General features: G+C 36.7%; 2 protein-coding genes and 1 pseudogene across 2 annotated transcripts; 1 reads left to right on the plus strand and 2 right to left on the minus strand.

The window, feature by feature from the left end:
- Positions 1 to 1,076: 1,076 nt before the first annotated feature.
- LOC121262001 (probable acyl-[acyl-carrier-protein]--UDP-N-acetylglucosamine O-acyltransferase, mitochondrial) lies at positions 1,077 to 4,214 on the plus strand. Its single transcript, XM_041164450.1, has 7 exons — positions 1,077 to 1,311; positions 1,953 to 2,011; positions 2,692 to 2,846; positions 2,962 to 3,070; positions 3,485 to 3,577; positions 3,687 to 3,803; positions 3,902 to 4,214. Exons 1-7 carry the CDS (start codon positions 1,077 to 1,079, stop codon positions 4,007 to 4,009), a joined length of 876 nt encoding a protein of 291 aa, XP_041020384.1. The 3' UTR covers positions 4,010 to 4,214.
- Positions 4,215 to 6,738: 2,524 nt separating this feature from the next.
- Positions 6,739 to 8,859, minus strand: LOC121262669 (annotated as a pseudogene).
- Positions 8,860 to 11,548: 2,689 nt separating this feature from the next.
- LOC121262667 (probable inorganic phosphate transporter 1-9) lies at positions 11,549 to 16,508 on the minus strand. Its single transcript, XM_041165251.1, has 2 exons — positions 15,392 to 16,508; positions 11,549 to 12,427 (listed from the first exon to the last, which is right to left on the minus strand). Exons 1-2 carry the CDS (start codon positions 16,081 to 16,083, stop codon positions 11,554 to 11,556), a joined length of 1,566 nt encoding a protein of 521 aa, XP_041021185.1. The 5' UTR covers positions 16,084 to 16,508; the 3' UTR covers positions 11,549 to 11,553.
- Positions 16,509 to 22,430: the final 5,922 nt, after the last annotated feature.

Here is a 22,430-nt window from a genome sequence, read left to right on the forward strand (position 1 = left end):
ACAGCCCCATGTTGTGAACACTCTTCTATGTTCACAACACGAGTATCGTGGATTGTTAAACAATATTGCGACATGAGTTACAAGCGTTGGTCGGATGTCCCACATGCGATTAAAGAGGAGCTTATCAACTGTGTTCGGGTAAGTCAGTGGTTACTCTTAGTGATTATTTGAAAGTTGTTTATATAGTATAATCGTCGCCCAAATAACGAGATTACTTAACATTATTTGCATGATGCCTTATGTAGAGTGACTTTGTGTTTGACTGGGATCGTGAAAACCACCGATTGACGGTGACAAAGGCCCTACATAAGCTCTTCAACTCCTTCCATCACGACTTGCACAAGATTTATCAATCATATGGAAGTCACGAAGAAGCGTTGGCTCATGGATGTAGCTTGGTGGACCCCATTGTATGGGTGAAGTTGTGTGAAAGATGGGGCAGCGATGCCTTTAAGGTACATATGCTCTCTCCCACATACACCCATATATGTATCAATACAATGTCTAAATATTGTTGTGGCAAATCTGTTTGTCTATCATAAGTAATCTTTCCTTGATGTGTATGGCATAAAATTTCAGCTCAAAATCGGGAGAACCGAAACAAGCAGGCGATTAATCACACATCAGGATGTAAATCATTCATCTGATTACTTGAGCAAAAGGTATCTCTAAGGGAAAACAATCTTTTCATTTCAATAGACTAATGAAAATGCACTTTACTTGGAGATTTTAGTGACAGTATTACATTACTGTTGGGTAGTGGTTACTCATAACTTTTGGGCTTAAAATCCACATGTCTACCATAGAATAACGTTTTTTTATATATATTATATTCTTATACTCATTGCTCACACATGTAGCGCACTGAGAATGAGAATTTGGTCGACTTCTACAAAGAGACGCGCTGGTCAAAGAAGAAAAATGCATTTGTCACAGATGCTACAGAAAATACTTATGTGAGTAGTACACTTATAGAAATTGGGATCTATGTTAGATTATCTATACGTGATAAATGCATACATAGCTCTAAACCTAAATTTGTTAATAATCGTTGTTTTGTCAATGTGCAGAAGGAGATGCAAGGTAGGTTGGATGGCCTAGGACCAGAACAACGTGGTGACGAGGCAGCAGCGACTGTCTTTAGGGAGGTCCTTGGCCATCGACCTGGTTATGCACGAGGACTTGGGGAGATGGTCATCCCCGAGTCAAGTAGACAACATGACAAACTTCAAATGCAACAATACATGTCTGAGATTGAAAAGCACAAGAAAGATTCTGAACAATATAAGAAAGATGCTGAAGCCTACAAGAGTAAGCTGGATGAAATGAGGACATAGATGCGGGCTCTTAGGGAGCATCAGATACAAAATGACAACCTTATGCAATCTTTCTTTAGGGCTTTTCCGTCATTCACTGAGTCAGTTCGACAGACTCAGTGTAACGATTCCCCTGGCCCATAAGGGGCTTCTCATAGAATGAGAATTTTTTGGATGGTTTTTTGGGTGGTTTTTTGGGTGGTTTTTTGTGACACCGGGGAGACATGACCATTGGGTGTCGACGTTTCTTTTTAGTGGTTTTTGTACTTAGTCTATGCGACACTGGGCATATATATATATATATATATATAAATAGTACATATAATGGGATCTATGTCTACACCAGGGAGATAACAAGTTTGGGTGTCCTATTTTTGTTGGGATTTTGAGCATATCTTCAGACTCCATACCTGAACCATTAACTGTAGGACAGGTTCTATGGCTATCTAGTGTCCATGTCCCTTTTATTCGCTAGTAGACCGGGGTTGAGAACTATATCACGATCATGATATTAAAGTTAAATCTCAGTGTAAGTTCCTTAATTTAAAAATTTCTTATTTCTCACCCAAACGGTACAAATACTTGTTGACTATTTCTTCCTATTTCACATCTGATTCGGTTTGATATGCTCTGCAGTGACATGGTGCTTGAATGTTGATGATGGGATGTGGCTTGCAACACAGTGCAGGAAGAAGGTTGATTTTTGTTAATTAGTTGTTTGTAATTCTAGTCATTCGTTATCTTCTCTCTGGGCTATCATTGCACTGGGATTTAGATGCTTATTTCATGCTGGTTTCATGTATCTGCATGATAAAGGTGGTTTGGGAACTTTAGCCGTAATTATAAATGATGTGCAGGATTTTTTCATTTAAATTTGGGGCTTGTATAGAGTTGATTTTACTGTTCATAAATGATCAGTGTTCTTGATTGAAATTTTATATGTCAAAATGCTGCTAGGCTTCACTTGCAATTGTGTGTTTGAAAAATACCCTTTTGGCTATTTTCCTAAAGATTTTCAATTCTCTGTTTGACAAATAGACGAGGTGAAACCTCACCAAGAGGAGCCCCATATAGACGACCCTACTCAGGACAATTTATCATGTGATCCAGTGGAATTCTAAGTGAGGAATCGAACTCAGTATATCTGCGTCTACATCTCATCCCAAGCTGCCCTTTGACCACTAGGATACAACTCGTCCAGTGACTTGTAATAATGATGGTCAAAATTTGAACTTTGACTAAATCAGTTCTTATTTAGGTTTCTGCTTAGTTTCTTAGTTTGAGTTAGTTGATACAAGTGCAAAGTCCGCTCAGCAGCTATGAAATTCTAGCAATCAGATTGGCTAGCTGTTTACTTGCTTATTGATTCATATAGGGTTCAGAAAACTACCGTTTAATGATGCAGGGTGTTTCAATCGGTCCTTTATGTACCTTTGGATCTTCTGCAAGGCTTGGAAATGGCTGCGAATTATATCCCGGGAGTCATATATCTGGGAACTCGGAATTGGGGGAGCGTTGCATCTTAATGACGTAAGTTCAGATGATGGTTTTACCGGTTTGGGTTTTTACTGGGGTGATGCATACTTCTTGTTTTTCTGTACTTTAAATTATATTACTAATTTACTTGCTTAAATTTGTCAGGCAGTGGTGCTGTGGTTGGTGATGATTTTCCAGGACATACAGTCATTGGATGCAATAACATTATAGGGCATCATGCCGTGGTTGGTATTAAGTGCCAAGACTTGAAGTACAAGGTGAGCTTTCACTGGCATTGATGTTAACTCATCTGCTTTGGCTTGTAACTACATGTATGCCATCCGGGAAATTTGTATCATCAACTTGATTAATTGCTTTCCTTGAATATAACTTATGATTGTTACTAGTTTGTTTGAAATGAAAAACTGTCTCTGACTGGTTACATTAGAATTAGTTTTTACAAACTAACTGATAATGTGTGGCGCATATTTTTACTATTGCCGCGGACTTGTCACTAATACAACTCATGCACTCTGCTTGGTTTTCAAGAAAAGATTGATGGAATTAATAAAAATGCCCTGATATTTATTGCATATTTACTTGATAAATCGGTATTACAGTTGCAACATAAATATACGTGTGGCTGTTTTGTGGATAGGATTACCACTCTTATTTGTATGTCTATCTTTTAGTCAGGGGATGAGTGTTTCCTTGATATTGGGGACAACAATGACATCAGAGAGCATACCTCAATTCATCGATCTTCAATGTCAGGTGATCGAACGGTATGGGGTGGTTGAGGCTGATATATGCTTTTATTTTTTATATATAAAGTTAGAAACTAGTGTATTAAATTTAGATTACTTTATATTCTGATCATCATGATATAATCAGGTAATTGGTGATAACAATCTTATTATGGGATCCTGTCATATTGCCCATGATTGCAAGATTGGTAACAACAACATCTTTGCAAATAATACTCTCCTTGCAGGCCATGTTGTGGTGGAAGTAAGTCCTTTGCGTGTTTTGCATATTTTATCTTTTCATGATGTTATTTCTTATGCATTTCATCTGATTATAATCTAATTCAAGAGCTCCATATGTAGGACTATGTTCACACTGCTGGTGCCATCGTTGTTCATCAATTCTGCAGTGTTGGTTCTTTCTCTTTTATTGGTGGGGGTTCTGTGGTAATGATCATCTCCTCATTATAGGCCTTGAGTTGTCCTCATTCCCTTTCTGTTTAATTACAAGGAATCTAATATGGGTGTCCGTGTATAAAATGGACTTGAGGCATTGGGCATGCTTTAAGGCAAACTAAACTGTGACACTGGTGTCACTTCCAGGAAGAGTGTCTAGAATATAACTGTTGATGTGTCTAACACTCTAAGAAAAGCTGAAGTGAGAGTTTTCTTTACCACAATCACAAGGACTGCATCTTGGTTCTGATCATAAAAATAGTGTTGTGATTATGAATTCTTTTCCATTCTTCCTTTGAATGAAATAAATCATCCTGGTTTCCAAAACTGTGGACCAAATAAATACATTGAGGAACGAATTTACTAAAGCAGCTTGATGTGTGCAAAAAATGGTAAGCTTGCAATAAAATATCCTGGCCTTCAGCTTTGATCACATGCCTTTTTTATCTAGGTTTGGAACTGCTCTGGTATCATGTTGTTCCAAAACTCTCGTGCAATTGTCATAGTTTCCTGCTTTCTAGTGTGTAGTAGGTATTTCCTTTGTGTACTTGGGCTGTGCCTATTCTTGATAATAAAATTCTTATTAATTATAAAAAAAAAAAAAAAAAACTCTTTGTGCAATGATTTCTGCGTGGAAAATGTATCCTGCAATAATGTGTGAATATATATATTAATAAATCATGAAAAGAGGCTTAGTGACCAAGATTAACTTTATTTCGTAAGAAACATTTTCTCTGTATTGATTAACCTGTGTTTTGGATGAAGTTGTTTAAACATGCTGCTCACTATTTTATGAGGTGATGGCGATATGAAGAAGAGGGAATGAATTTTTTGCCAAGTTCCATACTGGAACTTGATGTCAGTGTGTTACCCATGGATTACTATGCATATGTGTGTGTCTGTGCACTTCTAATACTTTAATAAAAGATAACTTGTGATGTGGGTGAAAATCCATGAATGTATGTTACACAAATTATCTGTGCACCCAAACTTGTCTTTGTTTACTTCTGGTATGTTTGAGTGTTATAAAGTAGTTGATTAAATTGCATTTAGTGTGTAAATGCCTCTGGTTTTTCTCAAAACCAGAGGCATTTATATACATATTGATGGATTCTTTCATGAGAGAGGTCTTCAAGAGAATATTTCCTCGATAGCCTGTGCAGTGAAATTTTAGTAGAAATTTCACAAATATATTTTTAATTTTGGGGTTCATTGGTTTTTTTTCTAGTCATAATGTCATCATACCTGTCTTGATTAATATCATAACTGAATTTTTTTGTTTTCCTTAATATTGTGCAGTTTGTTGACATTGTCAAATACACGGATGAAGAGTATGAGAAGTAACGTGAGATAAGAGAGATCGTGTTTGCTACCTTTCTCGATCGAAGACTTGATGCAGAACTGTGGGTGCTAATGCCGATAAACGGTCCCACTTAAATAGAGTTGTAGAACTTAGTAGTTTTGCTTTCAGTGGATAGTAGAGTTGATTACAATTTGTTATGACCGTGATGATTATTTATTATTCCAAATGTAGCTCAGTTTGTACTTGATATGAGAATATAATACACCACCCTAGTGTAATACATATATATGAGTTTGAATTAATTTAAAGATTTTATTTGCTTCATATGTTTTCGATGTTCAACTTGAATGAATGAAGCAGGAATTTATTGAATGTTGCATTTAGGAACAACCAAAAACCAAGCCTCCCTAGAAAATTGGCTCATTAACTGAATTCAATTTTCTCGGTGAATTTTAGGTCTGTAGCAGCGATAATTTTTTCATCGATAAATAAATTAAAATGTAATGAGCCAATACCAGCAATGTGAAAATCGCTACCAAAATATCAATACCAGCGATTTAAAAATTGCCGCTGGTTTGATTATGGCAATTTTGTAATCGCTGCTAAATAATTTACACAGTGAAATGCTAATTAACGGCGATTTTATAATCGCCGTAATATAAGTTTTCCCAGCGCAGTATAATCGCTGCAAAAGTGTTTCCCAAAACGAGATGCTAATTGACGGCAATTTTATAATCGCCGTTATTTAGTTACTCCCAACAATGTTATGTTCGTTGCAAAAGTTAAACTCAATTGCAGCGATGTTAAAATCGCCAGTATTATGAGCATGCCGGTGAACTTTAATTGCCGAAATTGTTATTTCAATACCGTTAATTATATTACAGCGATTATAAAACATCGCTGGCCTAGAGAAATAACGGCGATTTTAGCTCTTTCTGTGAGGGAAATTAATCTCCGCGATTAATCTTTCCCAACGTCTAGCCCATGTCTCGTATCTTATTTTGCGGCGATTAAATGTTTAATTTGCGGTGAATTTTATTCGCCAGTAAAATAAATATTTGTCGGCGATTTTTGTGTTCCGTTGGAGTAGATCTAAAGTTGGGCGTTAATACCGGCGAACAGGCAGCGATTGTTAAATCGCTGGTATAGGTATTTGCAAGCGATTTTGTGGGTTTTGCCAGCGAGAATGAATCACTGGTAAAGGTCTTTCCCCTTGTAGTGACAGCAGCTCCATTTCAAGACCAATTCTGTGGTATAAAGATTCTTTCAAATTCAGTCTTTGCTTGAATTTGAGGATCTCATGAGTTGCAAGCGGAAAAGAAATAAATTAGTACTACATATGAAGCGCTCCCTATAATATATATCATTCATATATTTAAAACTACTTAAAAATTTATAGATCCAGTTTATATGTTTATTTCATTTACCTCAAGTTCGGGCAACAGCTAGCTATCCATTTCGGCCACCAATGTGACCGCATAGTATGCTTGTACCCGAATGATATCTGCCGAAACGCAGCTCTCTAGGTTCGTCATCATCATCATGATCATTCTCATTCTCCTCCAATGATCTCCCCATTGTCTCGCGCGTGAAAAGCAATGTCACCACCATTCCCACCAGACAAACTCCGGCAAGCAATACCAATGACGCAGTCATTCCAATTGCATCTGGATAGCCATTATAATCATCATGTTCTTTTACTCCTCGGCCTGATGATCCTGATCTACTTTTATCATTTTTATGTGAAGCCCACGAAAATCCAACAGAACCAATGATTGCCCCCAGCTTCCCTGCGGCCCCAGAAATTCCATTGCATGTTGTTCTAAATCTTGCTGGGAAAAGCTCCGCGGGCACTATGAAGGTGGTCGTGTTTGGTCCGAAATTTGCAAAGAAAAAGGTGAGGCCATAGAGGACCATGAAACCTTGGTTTTTGCTCTTCTTCCAATATATGTCGTAGGGTATTCCAATTGCAAGATAAACCAGTGCCATGCAGAGAAAACCCATTGCTTCGATTCTGACTCTTCCAATGATATCAATAAACCAGACGGCGAACCAGTAGCCAGGAATGGTGGAACAGGCTGCGATGATTGCTTGGAGTTTTGCTGCTTCAAAAGCTTAGGTCTGTGGATTTTGATGCACTGGGCTCGGATCGATAAGCTCCCTCATTGGAACTTCCAACACTTTCTGCATGTCCCTAGCCGCTTGGTTGACATTTTGCTCCACCAAAGCTGTATATCTGCATGCATGCATGGACATTTTTCAATAGAAATATTACTCATCATTCTAACTTTCATCATTTTTTACTCATCATTCTAATTTTTATCATTTTTTTATCACTTTATGATGTGGCATTAATAGATTATTAAAAATTATTTATTACATTTCACTTGTGAACTTATCATTTAATATTATATTATGAAATTATAAGAGTTGAAATGATGAATATATTTTTTCATTTTCAAAACATAACTAAACGATCGAGATAACCAATTGCTGTCCATTGAATGTAATAAGCTAAAGATTTTAAAAAAAAAAAAATTCATAGGAAATGTAAGTAAGTAAATTAGTAATGATTACCTGGCAGTTTCGGGCATCATCATTCGCCAATAAAATGTTAATGCAGCTGGAATCGCACCAACCATTAAGATCACCCTCCACGCGATATCGGCTTCCAGAGGTGTTGGATCCTTTGGCAGTATTTTCGATGTACGATCAAAGATAGCGCACACTACCATCGTGACCGTCGAAGCGGCCAAAATCCCAAATCCCCGCATCGAGAACACGGCCGCTATGAAAGCTCCGCGTGTCATCTTGTTAGCTAACTCCGACATTATGACTGCCGACAGAGGGTAGTCCCCGCCAATCCCCAGGCCCAGTGCGAACCTGAATAGCCCCAGGCTCGCCAGAACGCAGTCCTTCTCCTTGCAGAAGGAGAACCCGCAACCGAAAGAGCTTAGGACCATGATCATCAAAGCGATCCCGTAGACGCGCCGCCTACCGATTCGGTCGCCCAGCCAGCCGAAAACCACTTGGCCGATCGCAGTTCCCATAAGAGCGATGGCCACCATGGCCGACACCACGTCGGGTGGGGCCCGATACTTATCGGCCCCGTGCTCGTAGTAGACCCGTCCAATGAGAATCATGACGGGATGGATGCAGAATAAGTCGTAGGCGTCGGTAAAGAGCCCCATGCCGGCGATGATGATTGCCTTGAAATGGTATAGCTGAATTCTTGCGTTATCGAGAGCCGAAAGAACTTTTAACGCCATACTTGGGTGGGGTTTTCACAAATTAGTTAGCTTCAGCTTCCAGTAGCTACCCTTGTTCCCTTTTATCTTGATCTTGGTCTAGTGACTCTGTAGGTAGGCATGCGACTGCGCAGCTGAAGCGGAAACAGAAACTTATTGAACTCCATTTTGGATTTGTACCGTTGGCGGGGAATTTTAGGGGAAGGAAGTGATCCCGAAGTTTCGTTGATTGTGACCATGGTCCCAGAGCTCATGAGGATTGACTCTCCATGTCGATGATTTCATGAAGATGAACATCCAATCAAAGACGCCACCTATTACCCTTCTATAATTCTTCTTTTAACATGGACATGTGGCCAAGCATTTTATAACAGAACTTAATTGGAAGATTACTAAGAAAAATACATTTTGTAGCCTCGATAATCTCGAATTATTATAATTTGACAATGTGATGACATCGGAGAGTATAGACCCTACAGCATAGGTTTTGTACTTGTGATTATCCGGTCTAAAATGCCCCTATCGTTTCTTTTACTTTGCTCTTGATCATCTGTAATTAATAACTTAATTTCATGTCGAAATGTTGGTATTCTTGTAACTGGTGCGTGCCGGTTTTGCTTTGTCTAATGTTATTAGTGGACTAAACTATCGGCCTAGCTCGTCTTTTAAAGTTACGATATTAAATTAAGTTGAATTGAATTAAGTTAATAAAATATTATTAAAATATTATTTTTTAATATTATTATTATTTAAAATTTTTAAAAAATTAAATTATTTATTATATTTTGTATTGAGATTTAAAAAAATTATAATGATAAGTTGATATGAGTTTACTTATCAAACTAAGACGAGTATGGCCTTTTGTGTATAATAATTTCGACTAGTTTGGAAAGATAATATCGGTATTCCTGATGCCACACGTACGATGCTAGAGGCAGATTTGAAATTGTGCAATTAATTATTCCGCTAAATATACACTCACAAAGAGATTATATAAAGTAAACTCATAAACTAATATAGTTTTATAAAATCTATTAATTTTATTTTATAATAAAAATAATTTTACAATCTGATGTACCGTATGAAATCACATTAATTTATAAATAATACTAAAGTTTTAAAGAATATATAGCTGTTGGTACCGTTGACTTCTACGTTAGATATTGACCAAAATCAAAGACTATAATTATGGATATTTTAACTTGTAAGCATTAAAGCCACTTTAGAAGTGCTTGATTTAAATCAAAGGCGCAAGTTATGTTACAATGCTTGCATGTCCACAATATTTGAATTCTTGCCAAATTTAGTTACCCTATTTGGCTATTTATTAACATCATCAACATTGTGAAAAGTGAGTACTAATTTTTAATGTATTTTCTCAAATCTCAAGTTTATGTATATAGGTATACATATATGCATGTAGACACATTTATCCACGTACATACATACAAAATATTCATTTATCTCTTAATTTTTTTATTTAATTAAAGAAAATAAAGAAATACATATTTTATCTTTTAATTTTTTTGCAATTCTTATTAAAAACAATGATGAAAAAGTTCATATATATTTAGTTCTATCCTAATTTTTGTACAAGAAATTAAAAAAAAAAAAAAAAAAAAAAAAAAAACTCCTTAAAAAACTAGTGAAGGCATGTTCTCATTCTGAAAAGACAACCGTACTTACCGTACAATCACCTCTTTTTGAGTATTGACACATATGCCCCTAAGTTAATTTTGTATACTAATGCTAATCTAGATATAGTTTTAAGATCACAAATTTTGCATATGCTATTTAAAAAAAGTTATTATTAAAAAAATAATTTTTTATGTGAGTCATAAATTTATTTACTTTTTTTATTAAAAAATAAGTACATGAAACTTACACGCCTTAAAACATTAAATGTCATTTCTCTTTTACCATTGTAGAATATATAAGTGCTAGATAATTACTTTAAAAAAAATAAATAAATACAAAATTTATATGAAAAAAATTAATGTTTTCATAATAGATCTCATTTTTTTTTCAAAACGATTAAATGATATTTATATATTATATAATTGTACAATATTTATACATTCTTACGCATTACACGAATATATATAATATTACTCAATATGTTATTTCATAAAAAAAAAATATCGTAGGCCTGAGGGCTTTCACTTTTCAGAATTGGTCAGCCGGCACGAGTACATGACAGCTTGCACCATAGCCCATTTCCAAGCCTTAAGGATTAGATGCATGCATTGGAACACGACAGTCTTAAAAGTTATTAAATGACTGTTTTTAACTAAGGCTTCGTTTGCTTCTTAAACTCCTCTCAACTCATCTCAATTTATCATTATAATTTTTTTAAATTTTAATATAAAATATAATAAACAATTCAACTTTTTCAAATCTCAAAATAATAATAATATTAAAAAATAATATTTTAACAATATTTTATTATCTCAACTCAACTCAGTTCAATATCCAAACGCAGCCTAAATGTACCAAAAATTACATGCTAGAGTGAATTGGGTGCATATAGCAGAACTGAATGACTATTGTTTCTACAAATGTATATATCTTCTTCGGCAAGTAACAAACGCCAAATTAATGGTACACAAACTACAGAAAATTTCATTTCGAAGAGATTTTCAAGTTCCGTGATATCCTAATCACACAGTTCACTCTTCCAATGCAAAAGATAAAGAGTCCTAAATATGCATGGTTTTGGACATGACAGATACCAATGTAAAGGTTACGGAGGAGATTGCTCTCCAGAAAAGATTTGGAGTTTCTAGACTCCTATAGTAGAAGAGAGAGACTTCTACAGTAGAAGAGAGATAAATACAAGACAGGCGTGAATCTTACAACATTATTGTTATTCCTCTATGACATATATGTGAATATGAATCTCTCTTCCTTTTTCATTGTAATCGTACGGCTCACATCAAGTATTTATCTGATCTATTTCAATTTAGGCTTAAGAGTTCGGATAATTACCGTAAGAGATCTGAATCCCACTATGCAGCACCAGCTTCATTCCAAGACGAATATCTACTACCCAAACGCAGCTCGCCAGGTCCATCTTGATCATTCTCATTCTCCTCCAATGACCTCCCCATGGTCTCACGCGTGAAAAGCAATGTCACCACCATTCCCGCAAGACAAACTCCGGCAAGCAATATCAATGATGCAGTCATTCCAATTGCATCGGGATAGCTTTTTTCATCTTTATGTGAAGCCCACAAAAATCCAACAGAACCAATGATTGCCCCCACCTTCCCTGCAGCACCAGAAATCCCATGGCATGTTGTTCTAAATTTTGCTGGAAAAAGCTCCGCGGGCACTATGAAGGTGGTTGTGTTTGGTCCGAAATTTGCAAAGAAAAAGGTGAGGCCATAGAGGACCATGAACCCTGCATTTGTATTATTCTTCCAATGAATTTCGTAGGGTATCCCAATTGCTAGATAAACCAGTGCCATGCAGAGAAAACCTATTGCTTGGATTCTGACTCTTCCAACGACATCAATAAAATAGACAGTGAACCAGTAGCCTGGAATGGTAGAACAGGCTGCAACAATTGCTTGGAATTTTGCAACTGCAAAAGCATCTTTATAGGCATTCACCTTGTCTCTGTTCGGGAGATAGTGTTCGTATATCTGGGACTGGAAGAGGTTGCTGCTGTAGAAGACAATGTCAAGAAGAAACCATGTGCAGGAGCAAGCTAATAAATCACGGCCATGGCGATGAAAGAATTGCTTGGAGAATAGGGGATAGGTTGGTGGATTTAGAGGCACTGGGTTCTCCTCGGTAATCTCACTCATTGGAACTTCCAACACTTTCTGCACATCTCTAGCCGCTTGGGGAACATTTTGAGCCACCAAAGCTGTATATCTGGGAAAATATACATAAAACATAACTAAACGAGATGACCACTTGTTCATTGGTATAAGCAAAGTAATATAAAAAGAATGTCATTTAGTAAGTACTATGTTTTGATGAGCATTGATTCTGAATTCAACAAGAACTACAATAAGTAAATAATGAAAACGATCGCACAATATCCATAAAGAGGAAATTCCACTCTGTTTTGCACATAGATTTTACCCTTACCTATAATATACAAATTGATACACGTACGTTACCGGCCATCAGATTTTACGTTCTTCAATCCAATATCATCCACATTTTTTCATTAGAATTACACCCACACTCTACGTCTATGCCAACCCTCAACCTTATATGCGCATAATATAAATATATATATAGTGAAATTACAAGCTTAAACTGATGAAAATAAGTAGATTGTACACCATATATGAGGAAGCACCGAATCACATATATGGTCCTAAAACTTAAATGAAAAAAAAAAAGGGAGAATGGTCAGCTCCGGCGGGCATGAGTATTGTGTTTGATCTCTAAGCTAGCTGCTTGCGCGATGGAGAAGAGATGAGTATATCATAGTTTTAATTCTGTTCCCTTCTAGTTGGAATGACAGGAATCGTCTTTAAGAGCAATAATCTCCATCCAACACCTTTTAGTTTTTTTAACTAAATTAGAAAATTTATATTCAGCAGTCTTAAACCACACATGTTTTTATTTATTATTTATTTTTTTATTTCTTTTATCAACAAGTGTGTGGTGTAAGATTACTGAGTAAAAGAACTCTTTCGCAAATTATATAATGTGTTGGTAAAAAAAAAACACTACCGATGTTATATTTATTACAGACTAGCTAAATATATTTAAGAATCAAAATAAAAATATATAACATATTTTAAAATTAAATAAGCCGAAATCATAAAAACAAAAACTAAAAAATAAGTCTAGGAGCCCCTTCCCGTGGGTGGCAACTGGCAACTAGCCATGGCCATGTGAGAGACGGACTCTTCCTCCCCACTCTACACGAAGTAGCCAGGAGCCGCTGACCTGCCAAAGTGGATCTTGGCTTTGCAAGCTGGCTCATCCACCGTGTGATCAGATTTGGCATCACGGGCCACCTTGCAAGGAGGGGAGGAGGAATAGTTCCTTTTCCTCGGGACTCTTCCCAAACCATATTTTTTTAAATTAATTTAATATTTTGTTTTTTGGATTTATTCAATAATACAAATTGTATTGGCTTTCAAGTATACCAGTCAATCCGTAATAAATATGATCTATGCAAGTTTTTTTTTTTTTTTTTTAATTGCTGTAAGGGAATTTTCTCCACTTCACAATCACACTGGGCTTCAGCCTAATACTCAGCTCTAGGATCCAAGCTTACCCATAAAGCAAGGTGCCTACAAGAAAAAGTAAACAATGATGATTGATGGGACGGACAAGCCTGATGTTGCTCGACCACACTCCTATCATGAGGACTTGTATAGGATAGAACGGGAAAAATAGAAAACCCTTGATCCTCTAACATGGGGATATCAACGGACCACTGAAAATAAAACAAATCAAGAAATCATGCCGCATTAATGATACTACTGCTCGAACTACATGCCACATTAATGACGTCGTCGCAAAGGCACGCCGCATTAAATGACTGACAAAAAGAATAGTACAAAGGACATGGACTCTATAGGGGTAGCCATGATCTGTCCCCCCTCTCCGACTACTGATATAAATAGCAACTTTCAAGTAAGAAAAACTCTCTCTTATCCCTAGACTCTCTCACTTATTTACAAATTTTCAAAAGCTGGCATCGGAGACTCCCGGCCCAAAGCCACACTCTCCCAGTTGCCTTCTTCTAAAGACCTGAGTTGCTGGAACTACGCTCAAAGGCGTACGAAACACAACGTTAACAACATGTGACATATTTGCCACGTAGCTTATTATGCCCTATTTAGTTGCGAGTTCTTTAAAGTTGAAGAATTAAATTTGCAAAAATTAAAAACTTTGAAAATGAATACACACGTATGGGTGATACAATGGTTCACAAGGTCCGGAGTCGGAGCTAGAGGATCTGCAAAGGGAAGGAAAGGGTCAGCAGGAACAAATGGAAGTGCCGGCGAGAGCTCCTTTTGACGCCCATGTCAATCATTGATAACCATCCTTGAGGGCACTATGGCTTTCTTGAGGCCCTGAGGGTGAGAGAAGGAAGGTGGAAACTGTGATGGTGGTGTGTTTCGAACCGTTTATTCAAATGTGGACATGCTTTTATGTCCCACATATATAATACTGTCTAGCTAAAAGGCTCGGTAAAGAAGAAAAACCCAGATTGATCATGGTGTCTTTGCTATTATATATAGAGGAATCGCTTTTTGGGAATGGGGAATGTGCTGCGAAGGAGCTTTCGGCAGTGCGGCAGTTGTAAACAAATAACACGCACAAACTATTTGATAAAATGCTGTTCTATATCTGCTCCTACTTTGCTGCTCGTTTGGCTTGATCTTCTTTAAGTGAAATTGCATCTGTACTTTCCTTTGTTGATTGAGCCAATAAGCTTTACCTTTTTTCATTAAGGGTTTGCTGTATTTTTCTTTTTACCGAGTCTTTTAGACAGTATAAATGTGGTACAAGTAAGTCCGTTGGATTTTCCTTTGTTAAGAGACCCACGATGCATTAGCACTTCTTTTGGAAATTTGATAGCTGAATTGCCTAGGAGACTCTTGATTTGAGCTTTGTTCTTGGTTTGGATTCGAGTTTTTTGGCAATTTGGACTGATTTGGATGATGTTGAGCTAGTTATATTTGGAAGGTTAAGTTGATAAGCTACACGAAGAAAGAGTTCCCCCCCCGGGGGCCCGGCCGCCGCCCCAAAAGTCCTACTGCCTCCATTGATCCCTGTCTTTCTTGTATGTACATACAGAACATACAGAGACTTTGCATAATAACAACACGAAATGTAAGTAAGTAAATTAGTAATGATTACCTGGCAGTTTCGGGCATCATCATTCGCCAATAAAATGTTAAGGCAGCGGGAATCGCACCCAGCATCAGTATCAGCCTCCATGCGATATCAGCCTCATCAGGCGTTGCAGCAGATGGGGATACTTTCGATAGACGGTCAAAGATTGCGCACACCACCATCGTGACCGTTGAAGCGGCCAAAATTCCAAATCCCTGCATCGAGAAGACAGCCGCTATGAACGCTCCACGTGTCGTCTTGTTCGCGAACTCAGACATGATGACTGCCGATAACGGGTAGTCCCCACCGATTCCCAGGCCCAGTGCGAACCTGAACAGCCCCAGGCTCGCCAGAACGCAACCCCTCTTCCTGCATATCGAGAACCCGCACGCGAGGGAGCTCACCACCATAATTAGCAATGCGGTCCCGTACACGCGCCGCCTACCGATTTGGTCTCCGAGCCTGCCGAAGACCACTTGACCGATCGCAGTTCCCAGCAGAGCGATGGCCACCATGGTCGAGACCACGCCGGGTGGGACCCGATACTTATCGACCTCTTTATCGTAGTAAACCCGTCCGATGAGAATCATGATGGGAGGGATGCAGAAGAGGTCGTAGGCGTCGGTGAATAGTCCCATGCCGGCGATGATGATTGCCTTGAAATGGTAGAGCTGAGTTTTCGCGCTGTCAAGAGCCGAAAGAACTTTCAACGCCATACTTGGGTGAGATTTTCACAAATTACGTTCAAGTGGCTTCCCCCCTTTTCCCTTTTATCTCGGTCTGAAGGCTGCAGCAGCAGCAGCTGAATAGGAGACTGAAACTTCTTGACCTGACCTCCAATGGTCAACAGCAGCGGTGGTTTTTGGTTTGGACGGGATTGCAAGAAAACTTAGGAGAAGTTGGTGCCCCTCCCCGCAGTTTCGTTGATGGTGACCATGACTCTCAACTCTATTGACTCTCTGTTGAGATGATTCCGTGAAGATGCGCATCCAATCAAAGACGGCAGCTTAGCCCGCCCTTCTCTTCCATTGGTGCTTGCGTTTTGGGGTTCCACTTTGGTGACTTTTTATTTCCTGGATAAATCAATTATATCATAGTATTTATATTTTGTCCATTTTAATGAACGCATTTAGTTGAGATGTACCATTTGGTGAAAAATCATAGTTTATGAGACGAATCCGTTAAAACTTAAAAAGTTATATGGTTTGGATATACATTAAGAGTGACGTGACGACAGTTTAAGGATGTACATTAAAAAAATTTGGAAATATTATTTGTATGACTCTTACCTATACCATTAATATTTAAGAAATGATATTTATAATTTTAATATTTACAAGTCCCGAGTATTCTTTTTAATAAAAAATGAATCTATCTTAAACTCACATAAAAAATAATTTTTTAATATTGAATCTTACTTTTCTTTAAAGAAAGTGCAACTTGCATATTTTATAACTATAATTAACATTACTCTTAATATTTAGATAAATGATTTGTACAGTTTTAGAATATATAAATTTCGCACACTCTTTTTAAAACAAGTATTCAAATCTAGAACTTATATGAAAATATCTACATTTTAATAGTAGACCCCAATATATTTTTTTAAAAGGAAGTACATATCCTCACCCTAAAATACGAAAAACTCTATGTGTATTCACTTTTGCGTACTCTTTATGCAAACTACTACTATGATTGGTCGCATCATCTTTTTAATATAAAATAATTATTTTGGCCAATCACATATGTAATAGGATTTTTCCTCTCATCGGCTCATATAACAAGCCCACGAGAGACTATTGGGAAAGTAACTCAAAGAGCCTAGCCAAGTCCAACGACCCTTCTTTAAAATGAGTCAGTGGGATTATGCAGAGTACTCGGTTCATGAGCGAAACTCACCTAAGAAGCAACCCATGCATGGGGAAAGCGAATGGTAGGGGCAGATGGGACTTGTCGCCCTGACACCTCCCCGATGACACCCTACTCTCAAGAACTTACATAGGCAGGTGGGCGGAAAATACAAAGAATCCTTGATCTCTTGACAGCATGCATGAAGGGGTTTAATAAGGAATGTCTATATGGTAAAGTGAGTCAGGGAGCCACGCCGCATTAATGGTGCCACTCCCCAGACTCTATGCCACATTAATGATGCCGCCCCAGAAACCATGCCGCATTAAAGGATTCTGACTAAGCGAATAGTTAAAGGGACATGGGCTCCCCGAAGTCAGGTACGAGATGTCTCCACCCAAAAACTTTAGTATAAAAGTCGACCCCTAAGTACGAAGAACTCTCTCTAATTCCTCTAAACTCACGCACAAAGTACTAAGGAAATATACTGACTTTAGTATCGAAGACTCTCTAGTCTCCACCAAGGCCCCTCACTCTTCGTGTTTTCTTAAGTGTGCATGTGAAAGACTCAAGACCTGAGTTACTGAATCCAGCTCAAAGGCATACGAAACATGACATTAAGTGTGCAGGCCTATAAACATAACAGTTTATAGCGAGCAGGAGAAGAACCTCACCATCAAGCAAGGGGAGGACGAAAGTGTGAAGACATACCTATCCAGGTTCAACAAGATGAGAAGATGACTTTGGCAACGCTTTTAAGAGGAATGTGGCCTCGATCCTAATTCATGGCAGAATTAGCAAGGAGAACTCTCGCCACGCTGCGAGAGTTCATGGATCAAGCTAACAATTTTATTAACGCCGATAACACACTTTGGGCCTTGACTGCCATGAAAACCTGTCGAATCTTTGTGACTTGGTGTGGACCTCAGGAGAATCTAGGCCCCCGAAAGCATGCGAAGAACCAGAAGGCTTGGTAGGCTTAGGGTTTTTAGGGGTAGAACGTGAAGATGTCTTTGGAGCCATATAAATGTAAAGATAGAAGAAGGAAAGACTGAACACACGCAGATAGATGTTTAAAAAGAAAGGAATGAAGTGCGGAAAACTCTGACAAATGAAGAGAATGCAAAGTGGGCTCCAACGACCAAGGGGGGTAGGAATTTAAATAAACCATAGCGACGGTTAGCATCCCAAAGTCGTGGGAACGCATGCGCCCCACGACGCTGGCGAGATGTGCACGAATCTCGCAGCATGTACTGTATGATGCGACGTGAAGAGGAGGAGCCGCCTAACATCATCAATGCTGAGAGAACTAGAAGGATGCAATCAAGTGTAAAATCTAACTGTCAGAAAACGTGCCAATAAATTCGGGCGAGGAACCATCGCCTGACATAGTTAAATGAAGAAAAAAACCATACGGGCATAATCTAGAGCCCAGAACCTAACATGTAGAAGAGCCGGGAGAGTAATAACCGCCCATTTATAGGGAAGAGAGTCTCCGTGGCAGTGACTACGGGAAAATAATAGCATGAAAACAAAGGCAACGAAGAATTCTCATTAGATCAATCTGATAAGAATTGGTGGGGTAACTGTAAGGGGGTTTTCCATCCTATCGGCCCGTATAGCAAGCTCACGAGGGACTACTAAAGAAGTAAGTCAGATAGTCCGGCCAAACCCAATGACCCTCCTCTAAAAGGAGTCAGTGTGCCTCTGCAGAGTACTCGACCCATGAGCAAAATCCACTCATGAAGCAACTCACGCTTGGGGAAAGCGGACAGTAGAGGCAGATGGGACTCGCTCCCTAACACCTCCCTAATGACACCCTACCATAAGAAACCTACGTAGGTAGGCGAGCGGAAAATATGGGAAACCCTTAATCTCTTAATAGCATATATGGAGGGACTTAATAAGGAACGTTCGTAGGGTAAAGTGAGTTAGAGAGTCACGCTGCATTAATGGCGCCACTTCCCATATTCTACACCACATTAATGACGCCACCTCAAAAGTCACGTCGTATTAAAAGATTCTAGTTAAGCGAACAGTTGAAGGGACTTGGGCTCCCCAACGTTATGTACGAGCTCCCACCCATATAAAAGCCAACCCTCAAGTATAAAAAACTCTCTCTAATTCATTCTAAGTTTGTGCACAAATTATTAAGGAGATATATTGACTTTAACATCGGAGACTTCCCAGCCTCCACCAAAGCCCCCCACTCTTCGTATTTTCTTAAGTGTGCATATAAAAGACTCAAGACTCGAGTTACTGGAATCCGGCCTAAAGACGTACAAAACATAACGTTAACAATATCAATAAAGTGCATAAGGAATGTATAAAAGTGATTGTATGTACATGAACTTCGCCATTAATTTTTTAGTCAAAGTTGACTGCAAATTGGGTCTGGAATCACGAAATAGAAGGTGTTGTGGTGAGTGGGTAACAGCTTGGACATGCAATGATAAATTTTCTATAGATATAAGTACAGATTCCTCTATTAATAATTAATATTTAATAATAGATTAATTGTATCTATCTCTTTAAATGATCATTCAACATTCCATTTAAAACATGAACTATAATTTCTTGTTCGTTTATTAAAATCAATTTGATATCAAGATTATAACTCAAATTTTTTTGTCCTTTTAAAAAAATCGAAATTTGATGTATATATTGCAGTTTATATTTATTATTATAGAATTAAGTGATAACTTAAGGGTAAATTGTAATTAAGAAAACACTTAGAAATTTAAGTAATCCGTTTAAATTTTTGAATGATTCTTTAAAGAGTAATGATTTATATAAGTTTCAAATTTACAAATTTCACACAATTCTTTTTGTAAAACAAAAATGGACTTTATTATGAAAAAATGAAAAAAAAAATTCTACTAGAACCCATTTTTTTACAAAATATCTTCACAAAACTTTCATGCTTTAAATTTGGAGAAATGATATTTACAATCATAAAATGCATAAGTGCCGCATAATATCTTTAAAAAAAGTGAGTAAATACGGAACTCACATAAAAAAGATAATATTTTTTTAATAATGAATCTCACTTTTTTTTAAAATAATTACACAGTATTTATACACCCAATAATTATATGTAACATTACTCTTAAATTTATATCTAGTATCGGTGATGTATTCTCAAATTGCAAATATTCTACTAACGAGCTATTTGCTAATCCCACCAAAGATTAATGAGTAAAGGCGAAAGGGAAGCTGTCATGTATTCTGAAAAAAATAATGTCCGTGTTAATATTTTTTTCCACAACGAATGATAATATTTCTTTAATCGTACGTCGTCTAATATGTCTCGTTAAAGAATATTATCATAAAATTAAGAGATTTTTCCATCTCATCTTATCTTATTATTATAATTTTTTTAAATTTTCACAAAAAATATAATAAACAATTCAAAAATTTCAAATTTCAAAATAATAATAATAATATTAAAAAATAATATTTTAATAAAATTTTATTTAACTTTTAACTTTTATCTAAACCATACAATTTTATCTCATCTCACTATCTAAACCGCAACACCACTCTTACTTGATTAAGCTATTAGCAAGTAACAACGTTTGTTTAAACTACTTAAAGGGTTAGGTACCCCTTGAGTTTTTTAAGTTGTCTTTCTGTTCTTATTATTTTTAATTTTCTTATTTTAATCTTCAAGTTTAAAATTTTTTCGAGATTTCCTTCTCTGTCATATATTCGTTAAAAAATATATAGAAAAATTAACGTGACATGCCACGTGGCTACAATATAATAAAATTTAAAATACATATTTAAAATCTAAAATATAAATTATTTAAGAATTTTTAAAACAATAAAACTGAAAAAAGTGGTTTTATAATTTTAAAATACAAAATCGGTTATTTTGGACTTATAAAGAATATAAATTTATAACTAAAAAAAAAAAAAGATCCACCCTGGCGCACCACCTTTTTTTTTATTTTATTTTTTCTCATAATTAAATCATTTGTTTTTAAAAAAAAAACACTTAAAAAGATTTTTAAAGACTTCAAGATCATTTAGATTTTAATCTGTTTACTATTTTGTAGAAACATCGTATCTTCGTTTGATTTTCTAACATAAGTATGGCGTATGGACTCAACACAATCGCTTCAAAATCTTAACCTTGACCTCCCTTGATCTATGAAGTCCAACACTACAACACAACTACATACTTAAATCCCATTACTTCACACAGTTTACAACCACATCACAACTTCACATTAGTACCCAACACTTGACACTACACAGTCACATCACAACCCAATACAATTCACATTTAATCTCATCACTTCAAGATAATTTGAGATATTCAAACTTCATACATTTATAACCAACGTCTCAAAACAATCAATTAGGTAGTATTTTTCCAAAACAGTCATAATCATCCAATTACAAACCATTTCTATACTTGATGGTCAACTACAAATAAAATTAAAGATTAAACATTACAATTCGTCCAATTCTTGCACCTCATGGTTCTAGTGTAATTCAAATCTATACACCATTGCATTCAAGCAAATCAAGCCAGCTCTTCAACTAAATTAATATACACACATCACTTAAACCCATTATCCATTTAAATTTAATAAACAACAAATAACACAATCACATAGCTTCCCAATATCCCAACCTTCACAAACACTATTTTCAATCAATAAGCCTATTAATAATGAATATAACACATTCAATCCATCATCCATTTAAACTCAATATACAAATAATCACACATACTCCATAATAAGTTTCCAATTATCACATCAATTCTTCATAGTTTATTGAAACTTACACATTCAATATATATTTTGTTCATCTCATTGATACACCAATCACAATTGAAATCATAAAACTTTATAACTTCTCACACACCAATCACTAATTATACAAACTCAAACCAAGATAACACTTCGCACTGTACCCCAAAACTACATGGCTCATCCTGACATCACATCAAAACTGTACAATGATCCCTTTCACCTCACAATTTCATAGAATCCAATCACAGACCAACACACACGATACATACAAATATGTCCATATATTCAAACACAATATCATTTAATCAAGTAAGCTTATTAATCTAGGAGTTAAGGAAATATGGGTTATACCAAAATTTAGGGTTGAGCTTCACTGCTGCTGTGACGATGGGCTGAGTGTTTTTCGACGTGAGGAGGTGGTTATTTGCAACGTAGTCCCATGGTCG

This window comes from Juglans microcarpa x Juglans regia, chromosome 4S, assembly GCF_004785595.1.
Source record: "Juglans microcarpa x Juglans regia isolate MS1-56 chromosome 4S, Jm3101_v1.0, whole genome shotgun sequence".
In the NCBI taxonomy this organism is placed as follows: Eukaryota; Viridiplantae; Streptophyta; class Magnoliopsida; order Fagales; family Juglandaceae; genus Juglans; species Juglans microcarpa x Juglans regia.

What these genes read in the sequence shown, in the direction of transcription:
- LOC121262667 (XM_041165251.1), bottom strand. Translation starts at nt 16,083, where the DNA reads ATGGCGTTGAAAGTTCTTTCGGCTCTTGACAGCGCGAAAACTCAGCTC. An exon ending in ATGATGCCCGAAACTGCCAG is followed by an intron (nt 12,428 to 15,391) that starts GTAATCATTACT and finishes ATATTTTCCCAG; the next exon opens with ATATACAGCTTTGGTGGCTC.
- LOC121262001 (XM_041164450.1), top strand. Translation starts at nt 1,077, where the DNA reads ATGCAAGGTAGGTTGGATGGCCTAGGACCAGAACAACGTGGTGACGAG. An exon ending in GAGCGTTGCATCTTAATGAC is followed by an intron (nt 2,847 to 2,961) that starts GTAAGTTCAGAT and finishes TTTGTCAGGCAG; the next exon opens with TGGTGCTGTGGTTGGTGATG. An exon ending in GCCAAGACTTGAAGTACAAG is followed by an intron (nt 3,071 to 3,484) that starts GTGAGCTTTCAC and finishes TCTATCTTTTAG; the next exon opens with TCAGGGGATGAGTGTTTCCT.